This window comes from Alosa sapidissima, chromosome 9 (genome assembly GCF_018492685.1).
Source record: "Alosa sapidissima isolate fAloSap1 chromosome 9, fAloSap1.pri, whole genome shotgun sequence".
In the NCBI taxonomy this organism is placed as follows: Eukaryota; Metazoa; Chordata; class Actinopteri; order Clupeiformes; family Clupeidae; genus Alosa; species Alosa sapidissima.
This window is the reverse complement of record NC_055965.1, coordinates 14,481,336-14,501,540: the sequence shown is the minus strand read 5'-3', so window position 1 is coordinate 14,501,540 and position 20,205 is coordinate 14,481,336. Positions and strand designations below refer to the sequence as shown.

The following is a 20,205-nucleotide window of genomic DNA, read 5'->3' as shown; positions in this document are numbered from 1 at the left end:
ATATATATATATATATATATATATCTGTGTGTGTAGAGGATGGGGAGACAAATAGATACTGTAGTAGCCTACTGAGTTAGGGTGAAAATTTGAGATTGAAAACACCTAGTTCATATGGGAAATCCTACAGTATAGGAATGTTATATTAAAGAACTGTAAGGACTGCAAAATTGCAATACTGAACCAACAACAAGTAAAATATAATCATTTGGCTTTGTGTGTTATAAGAGTCTGTGTCTGTGTGTGTAAAACATGTTTTGCTGATCTGAAATTCCCATTGTGAAATTGTGAAAATATTTTAACACTGCGTTGTCACAAAAAAAAAAAAAAACAATTATGGAGTTAGGTGGTTTCCACCTGACAGTAATGATATGCAGAATGAAAAATGTTTTGCAATTCTTTAGCAAATGGCTATGATGTCAAAATGTATTTCCCTAAATATTTCCGTAAATAGCAAACCTCCTGTGACTTATCCCCCCTGTACACTATGAAAATGTTTTTGTTGTGGAGGTAAAGAATTAATAACAGGCACAAACTATCTCCAAGAGCTATATCTAGTGACAAGGTAGCCTAATGTTTTATGATTCTCACGAGATTTGTCGGGCTGCTGTTCTTGAAGTTGCATGGCTGGTTTTTTCGGTATGTCTATGCTGTATAGCTATGTTATGTGAATGATTTGCCTATTACAAGTTTGTATTTGCATTGATTTTTATATTCTGTGTATTTTATCCGTCTTGTCTTATGTTTATATTTATGGACTTGAGTCTGCTAAATAAAACTCCATTCATTCATATATTCATAAGACATCCCTATGAAAGATTGTGAATTTTTTATGTTTGTTAATATTGCACACAACAGACATGTCTTCATTCATAAAATACATCCAACGTGCAGGTAGTTTAAAATGTTGTTTTTTGAACACAGGGAACTGATTGTCCTTTATTAAAGTTAACAGAAGAGACGTCCACATTCTAATGTTCACCACATCTCTCATTCAAATCAGCACATGTTAATCTGGTCTTGGTTGGGTGGGTCCACTGTGAGCACAGAGATGAAGTGTGAGCCCTGCTGCCTTTCCCTACTTGCAGTAGGTGTCGTATTGGAGCAGGGCCCACAGAGATGAAGTGTGATCCCTGCTGCCTTTCCCTACTTGCAGTAGGTGTCGTATTGGAGCAGGGCCCCCAGTTTGGTTCCTGCTAGTCTCTTGTTGAACTCCTCGTCCATCTGTTGGCTCTGGGCCTCACTGAAGTGATTCCTCCAGTCACCCACCTCACCTGGTCACACAAGATAATCAAACAGACACACATAAGCAGGTTTGGGGCAGCTGTTTGCCTTAACCCTCATGTTATCCTTGGGGTCAATTTGACCCCAAGCAACGTTTAACATCATAAAATATATGGTTCACACATAGGATACATGAATATTTGACACATTATGGATATTACTATTTGAATAGTATGAAAACATATTGTTATTATCATTATTACATACACAAGTACATATTACATATAAGTCATTTTGGCAGGACTGTATAAGTCAAAAGGGGAAGCAACAGCAAGCCTTTGGGCTGCTGACACTGGATGGGCAATATTGCCAGCCAGGGTTCCAAGGTTCATAAAGGGGTGTGGGGGGGTGGTGGGATTGTTTTGTAGGGCTTTTGATGGTGGTTATTACACTCCTGTTAAGTACCTGTCACAAAAAATCTGGGTAACAATATGAATTATAATAATTTTCTGAGGGTTTATTTAGCTGGGGTCAAATTGACCCCAAGGATAAAGAGTGTTGGTAAGATTTGAGGATAACACAAGGGTTAATTATGCACTTGTCACCATACAAAAAAAAAACATACAATAAAGTAAATTGACCCGTTACTACTCATAGTTATTACTGCGCTCTACGGGAGAGATTGCTTTGGCAAGACACCACTGCTAACCCACCTTTCCGGAATAAGACATTGCCAAATTTGCCGTGGGTGTTGACAGCGTTCTCCTTCATGGCACTGAAGGTGCTCTCGGCTGAGATGGCCTGGACCTGCTCCTCCGTCAGGGGGACGTCCAGGAATCGGGCGATCCGCCGGAGATTTCCAGTCAAGTCCTACTAAAACAGGGGTTTGTAGAGGCTGAGGTTGAGAGGGAAAGATAAGTGTGTGTGTGTGTGTGTGTGTGTGTGTGTGTGTGTGTGCGTGTGTGTGCGTGTGCGTGTGCGTGCGCGTGCGTGCATGTGCGTGTGTTTGTGTGTTCTGACCCTAGATGACACTTTTGGTTCTTTTTTATTACCTCCTTTAGGTCCTCATAAATAACTGTCATCACATTGGGTTCATCGACCAGTTTGGAGCAGGCTTCAATATGATCCAGGTAGGACCCAAATGTTACTGTCCAAAATAAGAAATGTACAGTGGTAAGCATTGTGTTATACTAGCTTTATTACATGGCTCTTCACAAGGCAAGTAGAACGCTCAATTGACTTGAATGGGATTTCCCAAAGTTCTAGCGGTCATTATTTTAAAAAATAATGACCGCTGTCAATGGCAGCGGAGTTTGTGCTTCTAATTCAGGTCTTTCATATCACTACGCAAGGACTGGAACTTCATTCTAAAGTGAAAGCAGACGGTTGATCAGCTGTGTTCTAAATAATGTTTGATTCAAGTTCAGCGTGTGTTGTTGCAAACTATTTGTTTCTCAGCAAAAGCCACGATGAACGGTAACAAATAGGCTATAGCCTAGGCTATGTAGGCTAAAGAGTCATATTGTGGGGAGTTTATTGTCTCGTTTTGGCAAGTAACCGTGTAATAAGTGGGATAATGTATAGAACGCCGGTCATTATTGGGAAAATAAGTCCCTTCAGGGCGGAACGAGACCCCTCTGCTGCGTGTCGGGGTCCGGTTCGCCCTGTTGGGACTTATTTTCCCAATTATGACTGCCGTTCTATACATTATCCCTTATATACTATTACTCTTTCACACTCTGTTAAGAATCCCATTTATTCAGGCCTTACTGCATTGGTTCAGGTCTAATTTTTATGGGATTGTACCAGATGAAATTATTGTACAGATGTGTAAACTTTACAATTATCATTGTATAGAACACTGATTTCACCAACTTATGATTCTGATACCCTAGCAACTTCCAGCATTTTGTGAGGATGGTATCCAGGAAGTTGCCAGGATGGTATCAAAATCTTAAGTTGGTGAAATTTCACCAGAGTGGGTTGAAACAGAGCAGAAATCAAGTATTTTTGATTTCATCATAATGGGTTTTCCCAGATCCCCTCACATGTTGATTGCATGACTTTCATAAAAAAGCACAATATGTCTACACATAATGACACACATCCCCCACACTAAACTACACAAGACATCATACAGTTTAACAGTATACAGTTTAAAGGTGCTCTAAACAATGTTTTGTTGACGTTCAAACAAAACAGAGAGCTAGCTACCTACACCCTCTCCCTCCCTCCCGTGCAAGTGAAACTCTCCTAAACGCACATCTCGTCAGTGATTGGCTAGTACAGTTTGTTATATTTTTATGGTCCCGGCTGGACCAGGTTGTTTTTGTTGCTGTTTTTGGAGCCTGGGCTGTCCGCAAATACAGCTTTTTGGTTAACAGTGTATTCAGGGCACAGGCAGCTGGATGGTGAGTTGATGTTTGCTGTAAGTGACAAAAATGTTTTAGCTTAGAAAACGCGTAACATCGCTTAGAGCGCCTTTAAAATGTCCTCACTTGTATTCTGGCATTATGTTCTGTTTTCTTCTGGCGTCAGACCACTGTGCTTGTGTCACTCATAGCAGCCCACAGACAGTAATCAAATGAGTTCCTCAAGACCACCACCATCTTAATGACTAATGATCAAATTCAATTGATGAGATGAACATTGTGGCGGGTTTATTAACACACTGGACTGCCACACTTGCTGTAGCATTTGCTCACAAGTAAAGCCACTCACATAAAAGCAATAAAGACTATTATTAACTCAAATACACTGGACTGCCACACTTGCTGTAGCATTTGCTCACAAGTAAAGCCACTCACATAAAAGCAATAAAGACTATTATTAACTCAAACACACTGGACTGCCACACTTGCTGTAGCATTTGCTCACAAGTAAAGCCACTCACATAAAAGCAATAAAGACTATTATTAACTCAAAAACACTGGACTGCCACACTTGCTGTAGCATTTGCTCACAAGTAAAGTCACTCACATAAAAGCTATAAAGACTATGCACTGCAGCAACCACACATTGGGCAATATTTAAGCAATATGACACGAGTGGGAGTGGGGATGGTAAAGGATATTGCCATGGCTGTAATTCGGCCGTGATGCCCAGTCTTTCATCATTATGCCAAGATTCATGATTATAGGGCACATGGACGTTAAATTGCTAAAGATTGTGGCATTTTACTTTGCAAGCTGAACAATAAACACTTCTCTTGGTCTATAGGTATGTGTGAGGTATGTTCCCTGACCAATCTAGATTCAGGCTATATATTCTACAACATATCAATTATAAGATCTAGATTCAGGCTAGATATTCACACATCCCTCCCTGGACCATTCCATGTTTCATTAGGGTAGGGTTCCAAAAAATAAGCAATATGTGGACTGATATAATACATTATGAATTTAAAACACAGTGAAAACAATTCGGAAAAAAATGTGTTATTAACAACTTGGTCACCAACATGACCCACCAGGAAAGAAAACAAATTACATTGGCAAGGCAGACGATATATATCTAGGCTGATTTTTATTTTTATTTTTTTCAATCCCAGGCCAATTATAAAATGCAAAAATGAGTACCCATCAAGGTGATCAACTAATCCAGATCTAGCATTATAGAAATGGACTCCGGTAAGTAGAAATTGAAGGTAGGCTATAGCATATTTCTGTGTGTGTGGTCATAGTTGAGTTCTGGGTCCGCAGCCTGCGACTGTGTCGACTCACCGTTCCCAGTAATGAAGTCTGAGAAGAACGAGTTCCACGCGGCGCTGGGAAGAGCTGGGTTACTGTTCATGAAGTGGAAGTAGGAGACAGCCGTGTCTTTTGGGTTCCTGAACATCATTAGCATCTAACAGGGAGAGAGAGAGAGGAGGAGAGAGAGAAATGCAGCAGAGAAATAATAATACAAAAAATACTATTCTTAGAGTATCACACTGACATGACATTTACAGCTAAAATATCATGTAAATGTTATATTCTCACCAAACTTCTGTTATTTTCAGAATTAAATATATTTTCCTGATGACATTAGACATATTTATTCAGAATAAAATTATGTTTTTTTGGTAAATATTTTATGACTTTTTGTGATTTGTTTTGTCTGTAAATAGCATACTGTTACTTGAAATAAAATCACAAAGACCCTGTTTTAATGTCTGCCTGTAGAGCACCCACGAAACTAAGCAGACATTATTTTACATTGTTAATTTCTTGTGTTTTCATTACTATGAGGGGGTCCGTCAAGGTTAATCCAACCACCCCGTCACACAAATAAGACAGGAATAACTGTTTTTCATTACAGTTTTAACACTATCATTGCTAAGCAAATGACATTTCTAATTGAAGGCATGTATGTTAAGTCAATAACTTGACCGTTATTGGATAAAACAAGCTATTTTATCATGAAATGTACCACCCCGTTGCATACCTTCCCGTTTTTCCGTTATTATATTTCAATCCATTATATTTCAATGTGAAAAAAATGTATGTGGGCAAATACAGAATGATTTTGAAATTATGAAAATTGTATAATGGAAAAGGGGCACTCGTAATGCATTATAACCAATGACGTCAGTCAGGTTAATTTTTGGTGTGTGTGTGTGTGTGGTGGTGGTGGGGGGGGGGGGGGGAGATAAAAGTAATTTATCTTACTAGCATAAGATAAATGCTTATTTTTACTAGTTGTCAAATCACTTGAAACCTTAGTATCATGAACACCATTTTTTGTTTCATTAAAAAAACAAATTGGCCTAACTCGGCCTAATATATTTCATGAACCAAGTCAGTATGTGGGAACAAACATCAGCATCAAAATAAGGGTTGCAACCTCAACCAGGCCAGTGCACAGACCTTGGGATAGAGGCCCTTAGATACAGTCCATGGGTTGAGCTCACCTTTGTCTTGTTGTCTCTGATGGACTGGGACAGAAGAGGCAGTCTCCCCATGTGACAATGAGTGCCCAGTAACCTTGGCGACGGCTCTTGTTCTATTGTCTGTAGAACAAACCGAGCATCTCGATGATAGAGGATACTGGAATTGACCCTGCCATGGTGTCTCTGAAGTGTTCATATTTTGTTGATACATTTAATGTCTAGATGAATTCAGTGGAGAATAAATGAATGTGTCTGCCGTAAGAAAGTGCATTTTGCATATCAGTTGCAGAAAGAATGACAAAATACACCAGTGCCTTGCTACTCAGTCATGTCTGTTACCCTCTGCATCTCTGGCGAACAGAAGTCAAGCTGTGGAGGCATCTCTGATGAGAAACTCTTCCCTTTTGCTGCAACCAGCATTTTCCGTAAGAGAGACACCGTCCAGTTGAATCCTGGGAAAAGGTACATCAAACTACACCATAAAACAGCTTTTATGCCCTATCTATCTATCAGTCTATATGCACAAATGAAACTAGGAGATATGTATACCAAAATGGTTTTCTGGATTTCCTCTCAGGGTCCCTCTCTGGTTAAGAAGTGCAATAATAAACAAACTAAATATGAGTCTTTTGAAGCAAAGTATGAACATAAATCTGATATAATATAGGGGGAATGCACCGACCTCAGTCTGTAGAAAAATATCTCTGAATTCCTGTAGCAAAGTAGCTCTGTTGTGTTCTGATTTCGGAAAGGGGGGGGTGCACTATTTATGGTGCCTTTTATTAAGGGTGCCATTAAAGTTTATTTATTATAGGTTTAGTCAGATTTTTTTTTTTTTTTTTTTTTCCGTCATTGATTCCCGGGACACTGAAAGACCGGGGTACACGAAACTTGGTGGGCATGTAACCCCACATGGATAGCATGGAACCATCGTTTTTCATTTTGATCTGTAGCCCCCCCCCCGCTGGACTGGACCCCCCGAAAGGAGGGTAGGGCAGACACAGTTCTCTGTGAATATCTTGAGAACTGTAGGGCCTAGGATGACCATTTTTTTCCGTATGTTTGCCTCCAGGGGTCATGTTAACCCATTTCATGTGGACACATGTGCACAAACAGATACACACACACACACACACACACATACATTCACAGTAATCATACGTATGACACATACTCACACAGTAGACATATGTACGCTTGCATGCACAGGCACATACGCAGGCACACACACAAGCACGCACACACACACACGCACACACACACACACACACACACACATAACATAAACATAACACAAACAATCTAAAATGAATTTTACATGTGAAATCTATGAACTAATCATGTTTTGGTACTTGTTGTCTAGCAGATACCAGTGAGAATTGAGTGTGGATAATGCAATTTAGTGAGACAGTTAGAATCATATAGGCCTTTCAGCGTGTTTTCTTTTTGTGGAAAAAATGTGCTGGACTGGGCGGCGGTCATATTTTGTACCGCTCTGCGGTACATCTAGTTATCCCAACGTTGTAGGTTCGATTTTCTTATGATGTGAGATTGTACTCTTGCTTCTCGCTACCTGCAGGTGAACTAGTGTGACACGTAGGTTCAATTGTTTTTGACTGATGTATTGTACCTATGGTCTGTAGAGTAACTATATACATAAATATGTATGGTCAAAATCTATTGTTGTGTCTCGTAGGCCTACTCTTACTCAGAGATGAAAAGAAGAGATAGGATGCGAACTCCGGCCGAGCGTGCAGTGCACCAACGCGCTGCCGTTAAGCCACGAGACAGTTGATAACCCATGGGATACCCAGATATTTGTCCAGGCTATATATTTTTTCCAACACATAGATATTTAACACAAATAATGACTCACATTGGTCTGCTTAAGTTAACTGTTGTATATGCTTGCAATAGGTTTAGGTTTTGGCTGATGGCAATGACAATACCAGCATTAATCACTCGGTTTAGATTAGAAACATGTCGACATAGGCCGTGACAGAACATTTCTAGGGGATGGGGTATTACACGTTGCCACTGTTTCCACCAATTATATGTATCGCTGTATCATCAACAACGTTGTTGGAACTATGGTGTTCGAACGTCGGAGGTAGCGAATTGCGACACAGGTACGATGCTTTCTGGAAACAGGTGTAACAGTGTCGTTGTTTGGTCGCAAGTTCCGTCATACCATGGTGGTTGAGCAACGTCGTTGCTAACTTTTCTTTTCTTTTCTTTGGACCACAGGAGGAATCTGATTGGCTGAGGCTGGACTCAGTCAGCCAGTCATGTGAAAGGAGAGGAAGTAATTGTGTTACGCAAGTTTGTTTGGAGAATTAGGAAGTCATTTTCTGAAAGATATGCCGTGTAGCTCCTTCCTCACTACCAGTGAGACTCTGCAGCTGGTATAAAGATACATTGACATTAAAATAACTAACTATTTTCCACTCCTATTTTTTTGCTAACATTTGTGGTAGCCTGTTTGCACAGCAGCTCTGTAACACCCACCGCACTTTGGGAAGGAAAGCAGAACCAAATCGTCTGGTCTAGCCTTCAGGGTCCTAAGGGCCTCGATGTTTTCGGCCGGGCAGAGCACCACAGGGTAGAGGATTCCGTCAAACAAGTGGAGCTTCTCGTCGTCCTTTAGTCTTTTGGCCATCTCCATTCTGGCCTCTCTCCATGTCGGGGCACCTCCTTGCTGAGCAGCGGATAGACTCATGATGTTGTTTTAAAAAAAAAAATACTGTCGAGTTTGGAGTTCAGATGTCGAACTGCTGCAATATCACTTGAGATCACATGTGAAGGGGGAGTGTCTCTTTGCTCTGCGTGTGTGTGTGTGTGTGTGTGTGTTTGTATGGGTGTGTTTCTTCTGCTTGTAAGTGTGTCCTTGTGAAGTTCATGTGCAGTTTTGTTAGCCAATCAGTGATAACGTATGTGCGGAAACTGGAATCAGTAGTTTACTTCTGATTGATTTAGTTTAGGCGAGATCTGGGTGAGCCAGTGTGTCTGTGTCTGTGTCTGTCTGTGTGTACACATGTTCCCTTAGCACTGTCACAGCATCTAGTGGTAAAATATCCATGCACAAACACACATGCAAAGAAACACTTTATTGATTATGAATTAATTTTCCAACCACTTGCACTTCTGTATGAATTCACTTTGACCCCAAAATGCCACGTGTATTTCATTAAAAATCAATCATTACAAATAACAGCATATTCAACAGCATTATCACTATGCTTATCTCTACTTGCAGTACACTAGGTGTCATATTTGTGTAGGGATTTCTATACACTGAAGATTAGGTATGTTTTATTGATTTTTATTGATATGCTAGAAAATACCGAATGCTCAACTAAGCAAGGGATCTGTGTAACAGCTCCCTACTTGCAGTAGGTGTCGTATTGGAGCAGGGCCCCCAGTTTGGTTCCTGCTAGTCTCTTGCTGAACTCCTCGTCCATCTGTTGGCTCTGGGCCTCACTGAAGTGATTCCTCCAGTCGCCCACCTCACCTGGTCAAGACAGAGAAGTGATTTAGAGATGATTTTTATCACAAAATATCTGTTTATGTGTGAGAGAAACCATAATATACAGATAAATATGTTTTGTTCAGGGCATTTATAGTAAAAGGGAGAAAACGGTGTTTAAGCATGGTGATGTTTCAAACATATTATTCTCTTATTTCCTCTCAGAGGACTCTCACAGTGATGAAGAAATTCAATTAAATTTCACATATCACCAAAAACAATTGAAATTGTTTACAGAGCCCAGGGTCTGAAACGATCAATATACAAATCATCCTGTGATTATTAAACTGAGAGAGGTCTACAAAGCAGACACCAAAAAATCCTACTACACTCTACCATCCACTTCAAACATCTCAGCTCTGTGTCTTCATCGAGTGTCAGTGCAATCTCACCCACCTTTCCTGAAGAAGACGCTGCCCAGTTTGCCATGAGAACCACTTTCCTTCATAGCGCTGAAGGTTGTCTCTGAGTAGATGGTCTGGACCTGCTCTTCAGTAAGGGGGAAGCCAAAGAACTGGGAGATCTGCCTGATGCCCTCACTCAGGTCCTGCAATGGTAGGAGAACAAGGATGTGTGTTATTTACTGTGTGGCACATAGTCTATGGCTGTGCATTCATAATGCACCTGTGAGTGCACATGACTTGGATTGTGTGTGTGTGTGTGTGTGTGTGTGTGAATGCAGGCATGCATGGATGTGTGTATGCTAATCTTGCCTGTTTGAGGTCCTCGTAAGTTATAATCTTCACATTTGGATCGTCCATGAGCTTATCCCAGGCAACAGCATGGTCAAAATATGAACCCCAAACCACTGATTCAATAAACATGCAAGCGTCATCACATAGACATAATTAAATAATACCATACTGGATTTCCTACATTACTACAACTGCTGTGTTGCACAAAGCCTTCAGAGTCTGTCCCTACCTTCTCCGCTCATGAAGTCTGAGAAGAACTGATCCCACTCCACGCTGGGCAGCAATGGGTTCTTGTTCATGAAGTGGAAGTAGGAGACAACAGTGTCCTTGGGGTTCCTCCACACCACCAGCATCTGCAGGGGTCAAAGGTCGTAAGACACACCTCATACGGTGCAGTGGGGTTTTTATGGTGTCTGATTTACAGTAATTCAGGACCTCACTTCAAAACAGAATAGAATGAGTGTGTAAGAGTGTGTATAGAAAGGGTGATATCTAAGCAACCCAAAAGAGAACCTTTTTTGTTGCAGAGGTTCCCACTTATCACTGCAGACTGTGCAGTGTTTCTGCAAAGAGCGTTTACTCAAGGGTGATACTGTAGCTAAGCAACCCACCAGGGATTATTATTTGCTATAGCGGTCACATCTGCATCATGTAGCAACAAAAAAGTGAGTGATTTTTTTAGAAAATAGATAAACAACATAAATATAGTTTTTTATGAAGGTTGAGTGATTGTTCATCAGTATATTGTTTCTTTTTATACATACATCTACCGTGGGAGCTCAACTAAGGTAATAACTCCATAATAAAGAAATTTCAATTCAACTCGATTACAGTAGACTTTTTTGTCAAATTCAGCTAAATGCTTCTCATTGTCATCCATGTGAGTGTCCTCAAAACTAAATACCAGTGTGACAACATTATGGCTCTGCAAATGGAACAGCCTATTGCCAGAACCACAGACAGTTCCTTTAACCATATGATACATTAGTGCAATTTCATCTTCTGGGTAAAGATAGTTTATGGAAGGACTGTCCGAATCATAATCATGATTATTTTGGTTAATATTGAGATCATGATTATTCAACACTATTAATCTATGATTTTGGAAACATCATCCATGTTCTAAATCTGCATACAAAATAATTGTAAAATAAATAACTGTTATATTTTGATTATGTTGCTTTCATATGAATTCATAATTTATTATTAATCGATTAGTTTGATTAATTTCACAGCCCTATACGTTCATGGAATATACAGTGCAACCAGAGAGTTTTCAGACCCTTTCAAGTTTTCCACATTTTGTTATGTTTCAGACTCTTAAAAATGATTTTAAAAAATCTCATCAATCTACACACAATGCTCCAATACTCCACAAAAAACAGGAGTTTGGAGTGTTTTGTAAATGTATAAAATAAATAAAAATAAAAGACTGAAATATCTCATTTACATAGCCTAAGTATATAGACCCTGTGTTATGATTGCAATTGTGCTCTGGTACATCCTACTTCTATTAATGGTCCTTGAGATGCTACAACTTAATTGGAGTCCACCTGTGCCTAAATAAATTAATTGGACATTATCAAGAGAGGCACACATCTTTCTATATAAGGTCTAACAGTTGATGGCGTATGTCAGAGTGAAAACCAAGCCACAAGGTGAAGAGTATTGTCCGTAGACCTGTGAGACAGAGTTGTGTGAAGACACAGATCTGGGGAAGGGTACAAGAACATTTCTGCAGCACTGAAAGTGCCCAAGAGCACGGAAGCCTCTATTCTCCAATGGAAAAGATTTGACACAACCAACAGTCTTCCTAAATCTGGCCTCCCAGTCAAACTGAGTAACCGGGGAAAAATTGCCTTGGTCAGACAGGTAACCAAAGAGGACCAAATGGTCACTATGAATGACATGTGGAAAACTTGAAAGGGTCCGTTTGCACTGTAATTGCCGTTGTTAGCTAGGGAAATGTTGTTGGCTAGGGAAACTAGGGTCCCAAACGGTCAAAGTGTATAAAGTGAGTATAAAAGGCATGAATAGTCATTAGTAGAGCGAATAAAACTGTGATGTCCTGCGATCTGTTCTGACCTTGGTCTTCTTCTCTTTAAAAGAAACGGGGATGTTGACGGGGTGCAGGTGAGTCCCCAGAAACCGCGGAGACGGCCGCTGAGCTATGAGCTGTTCAATAAACAAATGGAGAGAGAAAGAGGAGAGAGAGAGAGCATGAGAGAGAGCAAATGTACACTCTGTTCTTAACTATCCCCTAACCTATTGATTGCAGGTAGTGACAGTGATATATCAAAATATCCATGGCTTTATGCATGTGCATACTGTATGAGCGTGCTTACTTACTTACTCACTCACTCAATCAATTGTTTGTTTGTTTGTTGACTTAAATACCCAAGTTTATTTTTAATCTTGGACATGACCAATTTAATAGCCTAGTGGAGGCCTTCCTCACCTTCTGTGTGTCTGGAGAGAAGAACTCGATCAGTGGTGGCATGTCAGGGGTTTCTTTCTTCCCGCTGGCCGCGGCCATCATTTTACGCAGCACAGCCACCATCCAGTTGAATCCTGGGAGATACAGCACAGGTGTGGTATGTAAGGGATAACGGTCGTCAAGGTGCTGCTTAGCTGAACAAGTTCTGTTCAAACATGTTCATCTCTGTGTGCAAACACTGTCAACCCATAGGGGTTCAATCAGATGGGGGTTCCCTTGTTTAGCAAGACTACCTAACATAACACTCCATCCTGTGCCTTCACACACAGTTTAAATTTGTCCCTACCTTCTGTAACGGAGGTGAACTGAGCTAACATGCTAGTTGTGCATGTAAATCCTCATACCCCTTAAGAAAACTTCTGACCACTGAGTTGGAAGCCTGGGCTTTTAGCTCAGTGGTTAGAGCGTTCGACTCCCATGCCAGTGTGTATTGAGGTGTCGTGTTCGAGGGTCGTGAGCGGCCTCTGTTACACTTCTCCACTCATGAAGTCTGAGAACTTGTCCCACTTCACGATGGAGTTCTTGTTCTTGTTCATGAAGTGATAGAACCACAGTGTCCTTGGGGTTCCTAATTAAACTAGATGTACCGCAGAGCGGTACAAAATATGACCGCCGCCCAGTCCAGCACATTTTTTCCACAAAAATAAATCACGCTGAAAGGCCTATATGATTCTGTCTCACTAAATTGCATTATCCACACTCAATTCTCACTGGTATCTGCTAGACAACAAGTACCAAAACATGATTAGTTCATAGATTTCACATGTAAAATTAATTTTATACAACCCCACCTCCATCTTGCCTGTTCATAATTCTGAGAAATTCTTGATTGTTTGTGTTATGTTTATGTTATGTGTGTGTGTGTGTGAGTGTGTGTGTGTGTGTGTGTGCGTGCTTGTGTGTGTGCCTGCGTATGTGCCTGTGCATGCAAGCGTACATATGTCTACTGTGTGAGTATGTGTCATACGTATGATTACTGTGAATGTATGTGTGTGTGTGCGTGTATCTGTTTGTGCACATGTGTGCACATGAAATGGGTTAACATGACCCCTGGAGGCAAACATACGGAAAAAAATGGTCATCCTAGGCCCTACAGTTCTCAAGATATTCACAGAGAACTGTGTCTGCCCTACCCTCCTTTCGGGGGGTCCAGTCCAGTGGGGGGGCTACAGATCAAAACGAAAAATGACGGTTCCATGCTATCCATGTGGGGGTACATGCCCACCAAGTTTCGTGTACCTCGGTCTTTCAGTGTCCAGGGAATCCTTGTTGGTGTACGGTCACTAAATGTACACATAAATTATTTTATTGTAAGGCCCCCCATGAACGAAAGTACACAAAACTTGGCATGCATTCGGAGGGTGTCATAATGATCCTACACTTTTAATTTCGTGCAGTTTTGACCTTGTCAGCCAGAGATATTGTGATGAAAACACCTAATTTTTTGCTTTTTAATTTTTAACTAGGTGGTGCTATACATGAAATAAGTGGTAATGGGATGGGTTGACATGCCCCCTTAAGACCAACATACATAAAAAAGGTGGACCTCCTAGGCCCTACGGTTCTCGAGATATTCACAGAAAACTGTCTCCGGCCACCTACAGGCCAGTTGGTGTATAGTAACATAAATTAATTTATTGTGTGGCCCCCCATAAACGGAATTCCACAAAACTTGGCGTGCATACAGAGGGTGTCATAATGATCCTACACTTCCAATTTCGTGCAGTTTTGACTATGTTAGGTCACAGATACCTTCAATTACAACACCTCATTTTTACTTTTTTGTGTTTAACTAGTTGGCGCTATACATGAAATGAGTGGTTATGGAATGGGTTGACATGGCCCCTTGAGATCAACATACAAAAAAAAAATGGTCCTCCTAAACCCTACGGTTTTCGAGATATTCACAGAAAACTGTGTCTGCCCTACCCTACTTTCGGGGGGTCCAGTCCAGCGGGGGGGCTACAGATCAAAATGAAAAACGATGGTTCCATGCTATCCATGTGGGGTTATATGCCCACCAAGTTTCGTGTACCCTGGTCTTTCAGTGTCCCGGGAATCATTGACGGAAATTTGGGCATGCGAAAAAGAAAAAAAAAAAAAAAATCTGACTAAACCTATATGACCGCCGCTTCGCTGCGCAACGGTCATAATTAGGCTAGGTCATGAAAATGTGAAGGAGTCAGTACAACCAATAGGCCTGTGCCACCATTTCATCAACACTCAGCAATATTTCATCATTAAATCATTACCATCATTAAATTAACTCTATGCAGAATTAGACTACTAATGTGGAGCAGACAATAGTAGGCTGTCATTAGTTAATCAACATGCACAAAGAAAACTATTTTAAAAATGTAGGCTATGTGTTTGCTTTAACTTTATGCACATAACTGTGATTGGTCAACTCGCTCCCCGTAGGGCCTAGGAGGTCCACCTTTTTTTTGAATGTTGGTCTTAAGGGGGCATGTCAACCTATCCCATTACCACTTATTTCATGTATAGCGCCACCTAGTTAAAAATTAAAAAGCAAAACATTAGGTGTTTTCATCACACTATCTCTGGCTGACAAGGTCAAAACTGCACGAAATTAAAAGTGTAGGATCATTATGACACCCTCCGAATGCATGCCGTTTTGTGTACTTTCGTTCATGGGGGGCCTTACAATAAAATAATTTATGTGTACATTTAGTGACGTACACCAACAAGGATTCCCTGGACACTGAAAGACCGGGGTACACGAAACTTGGTGGGCATGTACCCCCACATGGATAGCATGGAACCGTCATTCTTCGTTTTGATCTGTAGCCCCCCCCCCGCTGGACTGGACCCCCCGAAAGGAGGGTAGGGCAGACACAGTTCTCTGTGAATATCTTGAGAACTGTAGGGCCTAGGATGACCATTTTTTTCCGTATGTTTGCCTCCAGGGGTCATGTTAACCCATTCCATGTGCACACATGTGCATAAACAGATACACACGCACACACATACATTTACAGTAATCATACGTATGACACATACTCACACAGTAGACATACAGTATGTACGCATGCATGCACATGCACAAACACACATACGCAGGCAAACACACAAGCACGCACATACACACACACACACACACCCACACACATAAACATAAATTTGTACACGCACACATGCACACAATTCAAGAATTTTTCCCGTCATCTACTCCCTGAATTTTTGGTCATTGATACCCGGGACACCGAACCACCGGGGTACATGAAATTTGGTGGGTATGTAGCCCCACTAGACTTTTACGGAAAAATTTCATTTCCAATGACCACCACCAACCCCCCAACCCCCCCCCCCCCCGTGCTGGGCCCCTGAACCGCAAAAAAAAAAACAGTTTTTCCTAAATAACTACCTGAACCGTGGCACTGAGGATGAAGAATCTTTTATGGTATGTTGGTCACAAGGGCCAACATCAACCTGGCTCATAATCACTCATTTGTGATTTGCACCCCCACCCCCCGGTAAAAAATGAAAATGCAATATTATTCTGCTTTAATCGCCCCTATCTTCAGTTAAGATGTTCAGAACTGCACCAAATTTTATGTGTATGATTGACCTGGCATTCTCCGGGGGTATGCCAAGTTTCGTAGAATTTCATCCATGGGGGGGTCTAAAAAAATTAGGTTATGTGTACATTTAGTGACTGTACACTCATTGGCCTGTAAATGGCGGTGCACACATATACACATGCACACACACAGGCACCCACATACTATCGGTATTAGAACGGCCGATACATAATTACAAATTCAGTAGGATTAAAAGAAAGCCAAAATAAATATTCATCATCATCATCATGGCTGCATTTTCAGTATTGGCGAGAAGTAGTCGTTTGTCCACTAGATGGCGCATCGTTGCAGTGAGACGTAATTTTGTTGGAAGTTAAAAGTGGGTTGGAAAAAACAATGGACGCGTCATAAAAGGACTGTAATTTACCGCAGCGAACATCTAATAAGGATAGGACGATGTTCACATGAAGTGTAATTCCCATTTCTTCTTGAAGCCGAAATAAATCTGAGGATGTTTATCGGACATGCTTGGTTTTTACTGCAGGTACGTTAATCTTGTAATATCAATAAGGACCTAGGTAATGTTACCGTTAGCGTTGGTTGAGTGATGGAGGCATTTGATTTATTGCATTTGTAGAAAACTATAAATGCGGTTATACCAAGCAAATGTATAGCAGCACTGTTTGTATCTTTCGACTGTCATTTATTGCACGTGCTACAAAATCATTCTGTGCAATGGAAGATTTACCAACGTTACACCGGTCTGATACAGTTTTGCCTATACATGTGTGAGACTGAGACGCCTGTTTATTTTGTTTTAAGTGCGTGCAGGGTGTGAGAGGGGAATCGATGTGCTTTGATTACAGCTTGGTAGTTGTAGTCTGTGAAATTAAAAAGCACGTGTGTGTGAAGTATCCAAACAATGACACCTTCATTTCATTATGGCTGCTTTAGCAAAACACCTTAAGCTACTGTGTAGTGGGTCCCATTTAGAAGTGGCTACTTCATTCGCGCTTTCCTTGACTCATGGAGCTGCGTGAATGTTATTACAACTTTTCGCCACGATATGACAGTTTAAGTCCGCTTGATACTGTAAGGCGTAAGCCATTGGTTTCCAAAGGAGATTTTATTTGTGTCGCCAGCATAGCCTATTGACAATTTATGTTGTAAATAGGCCTACCTTATAATCCTACCTGTAGCTTAGGGAAGCTAACAGCTTTCTATTAGGATCTAGTTTGTTAGTTACCGTTTTGTCATAACTCCCTGATGCATTTTTGCATTTAGAATAGCCAGAGCGTGTATATCTCAATCGGAAAATTAAACAATATCGGGTGCCTATGGACTAGGCTGGGTGAACCCAGCCTAATCTGCCCGCTATTTATTTTTTGATTTCTTAAAAGATTGAGCTTGGTCTGATGAAAGCCAGACTAGCCATGGACCTCAGTTAAACAATGCAGGGGAACATGAATCAGCCTATATTTGCACTAACAATAACGGACAAAAGCTCTTCAACTTTGGCCCGTTAAAATGTGTTTGAACAGTCTAGCGACGCATTTCATCAAGGCCCATTTGGACATGTCAGTTATTTGCACCACTGGTTAGATGTAAAACAGCATTTTGTTTCAGACTAGGCTACTGTTACTTAATTTGTGCATTAACAATAACGTTTCAGACTACTGTTACTTAATTTGTGCATTGGCAATAAAGTATTACACTAAAGATGACTAAAATCTTATGTAGAAGAAGAAACATTCACAAAAAATCCATCCATCCAAAAATGACCTTTGTTTTTGATAGCTGTTGAAAACGGCATGGAACTGACAGAGATGTTTTTGTTTATAAATACATAAAAAATAAATAAATAAATAACATTATGCTGATACCTTTTGTTTTTCCCAAATACAATGTAGCCTACAGGTGTAAGTGACCTTTCATCAATCCAGTTGCAATGGATGAACTGTGATGAACTGCCCTACTTGTGATTGTTTAGAGATTTTAAAGGTTTTATAACAATGCTACATCTTCTTTGGCTATTCTACAATCTATTCACCTTTTCAGCACCAGTAGGCTACTTTCTGTGCAGCCGCACACACACACTCAGGCATGCCAAACAAGCATACACAAAAGTTTCAAGAGTGGGGGATGGAGTAAAATATGGAGACAAATTGAAGTGTGATTTATTTTCGCGGAACGGATGTACAGGACTGAGCGGCGGTCATATTTTGTACCGCTATGCGGTACATCTAGTTTCTGTAAGGCCTACATCATTGCTGTAAGGGCTATATCATTGCTGTCATATACTTTTTCTATCTCACACAGTATCTACTATGTACCATATCAGATGCATTCCGTGTCAAATCAGACAAAATCCAGGGAAATGGTGGCCGTCTCATTTTTTTTGTTTGTCTACCTAATATTTAGGTCCCAAAACTAAGACCTGTAAGATATTTTTGTTAAATTTCAATGTTTTCGTATTTTTTTCACCCTTGATTTTGTATCATTTAATGCCTTAACTTGGATGCCATGTTTAGGCATTAATATCTTGAAAACTATTATTCCTAGCCTGCCCAAACTTTGTAGGGTGGAATACAGACATGTATTTATACCCATAATGTCACTCTTTTTGCACTTTTCCCCCCAAATCTAGGGCCTTGTAGAAAATGAATGGTTAATGGTTCAGTCACACTAATAACAGTTTTGTTTTTCACCCTACAAAGTTTGGGCTGCCTATGAATGATACTTTTCATTATGCCCAAACATTGCTTACCAAACAAGGTGATTTTCAGGCTGTAAAACTGAAGTAATTTCAAGGGCTGAAAATAATAAAAGACATATGATTTGAACAGAAATATTTTACAGGCCTTGGTTTTGAGACCCATATTCTTGATATAGACAAGGTTTGAGCAAAATCTGAGACAGTGCAGCAACAGCCCAATGACCCACCTCTGGCCTTTCAGCATGTATTGTATTGTGTTCTAAAGAGGCTTTCTTTCTGTACTGTATACCCAAGGCATGTCGCTGGTCATTAGTTGTGCAACATCCTGTAACCTGATACCAGTTTGGATTTTCCTGTTGTTTCACATTTTGCACACTGACCACAGGGTTTCAGTGAAGGAACATGCTGGCTAACTTATCACAAGGAAAGGTGGGGTCGGTAATGATTTCTTTGTATTTTTTATGTGTGTGTGTCTGTGTGTGTGTGTTATGCATTTACAGTATTAGTGTAAACACACATACAGTATGTGGTACACACATTGACACAGACCTCTGGTCCTGTGCATATCTGCTTTTGTCAAAGTAATGTGTGAATGTGTGAAAAGTCCATTTCTGTAAACCTAAATATTTGCAAAGCCTCACTATATCTTCAGAATCTCCACAAACATTTCTCCTTCTTTACACACATGAACCAGAAGAGACCCAACCAAGTCCCTGAAAGTATTCAGCACCTCCCCCTTTCTTTCAGGGTGCACACCCACACCCACTCACCACACTTGGGATAGGCCACCAGCATCACGTCGTCAGCCCGCGCCTCCATGGTCTTAGCGCCCTCCAGGTTCTCGGCCGGGCTCATGATGGAGGAGTAGATCACCCCTTCGAACTTGTAGAGTTTGTCCTCGTCTTTGACATCCTTAGCCATCTCCATGCGCGACTGGCCCAAGTTCATACCGGGCGCTGGAGGTCCAGAAATGTTGGCTACTCAGTTGAGTTGAGGAGAGGAAAAGAGAGGTGCAGGAGAAAAGGAATGATGAAGAAGGAGAGAGAGAGAGAGAGAGAGAGAGGGTGAGGAAGAGAGAGGGTGAGGAAAGGCAGTGATCACTGAGAGTGCAGCGAGAGGAGGTGTGTATTTATTC

General features: G+C 40.8%; 3 protein-coding genes and 1 long non-coding RNA gene across 6 annotated transcripts in view; 1 reads left to right on the top strand and 3 right to left on the bottom strand.

Moving 5' to 3' along the window:
- LOC121718319 (sulfotransferase 6B1-like) overlaps positions 1-8,823 on the bottom strand; it is a 14,348-nt gene extending 5,525 nt beyond the window's left edge. The window contains exons 1-8 of one of the 3 annotated variants that reach the window (XM_042103334.1): positions 8,603-8,823; positions 6,434-6,546; positions 6,116-6,214; positions 4,947-5,070; positions 2,277-2,371; positions 1,938-2,094; positions 1,141-1,274; positions 811-1,072 (exon numbers count right to left, since the gene is read on the bottom strand). In XM_042103334.1, coding sequence (XP_041959268.1) covers positions 1,147-1,274; positions 1,938-2,094; positions 2,277-2,371; positions 4,947-5,070; positions 6,116-6,214; positions 6,434-6,546; positions 8,603-8,813 — 927 coding nt within the window. In that variant the 5' untranslated portion in view covers positions 8,814-8,823 and the 3' untranslated portion in view covers positions 811-1,072; positions 1,141-1,146. Of the gene's footprint in view, positions 1-810; positions 1,275-1,937; positions 2,095-2,276; positions 2,372-4,946; positions 5,071-6,115; positions 6,215-6,433; positions 6,547-8,602 lie in introns of those variants that run through there. The other 2 variants (XR_006033907.1, XM_042103333.1) reach the window with 2 other exon arrangements.
- The window catches only part of LOC121718318 (sulfotransferase 6B1-like), a 23,746-nt gene extending 14,839 nt beyond the window's left edge, over positions 1-8,907 (bottom strand). The window contains exon 1 of the mRNA XM_042103331.1: positions 8,814-8,907. The gene's annotated coding sequence lies outside the window, so the exon portion shown is untranslated. The remainder of the gene's footprint in view (positions 1-8,813) is intronic.
- The window catches only part of LOC121718412, a 15,077-nt gene extending 5,516 nt beyond the window's left edge, over positions 1-9,561 (top strand). The window contains exons 2-3 of the long non-coding RNA XR_006033929.1: positions 1,092-1,159; positions 9,491-9,561. This is a non-coding gene — a long non-coding RNA (uncharacterized LOC121718412). The remainder of the gene's footprint in view (positions 1-1,091; positions 1,160-9,490) is intronic.
- LOC121718323 (sulfotransferase 6B1-like) lies at positions 9,474-20,205 on the bottom strand. Its single transcript, XM_042103342.1, has 7 exons — positions 19,841-20,205; positions 12,774-12,886; positions 12,401-12,490; positions 10,545-10,668; positions 10,334-10,428; positions 10,017-10,167; positions 9,474-9,605 (listed from the first exon to the last, which is right to left on the bottom strand). Exons 1-7 carry the CDS (start codon positions 20,016-20,018, stop codon positions 9,478-9,480), a joined length of 879 nt encoding a protein of 292 aa, XP_041959276.1. The 5' UTR covers positions 20,019-20,205; the 3' UTR covers positions 9,474-9,477.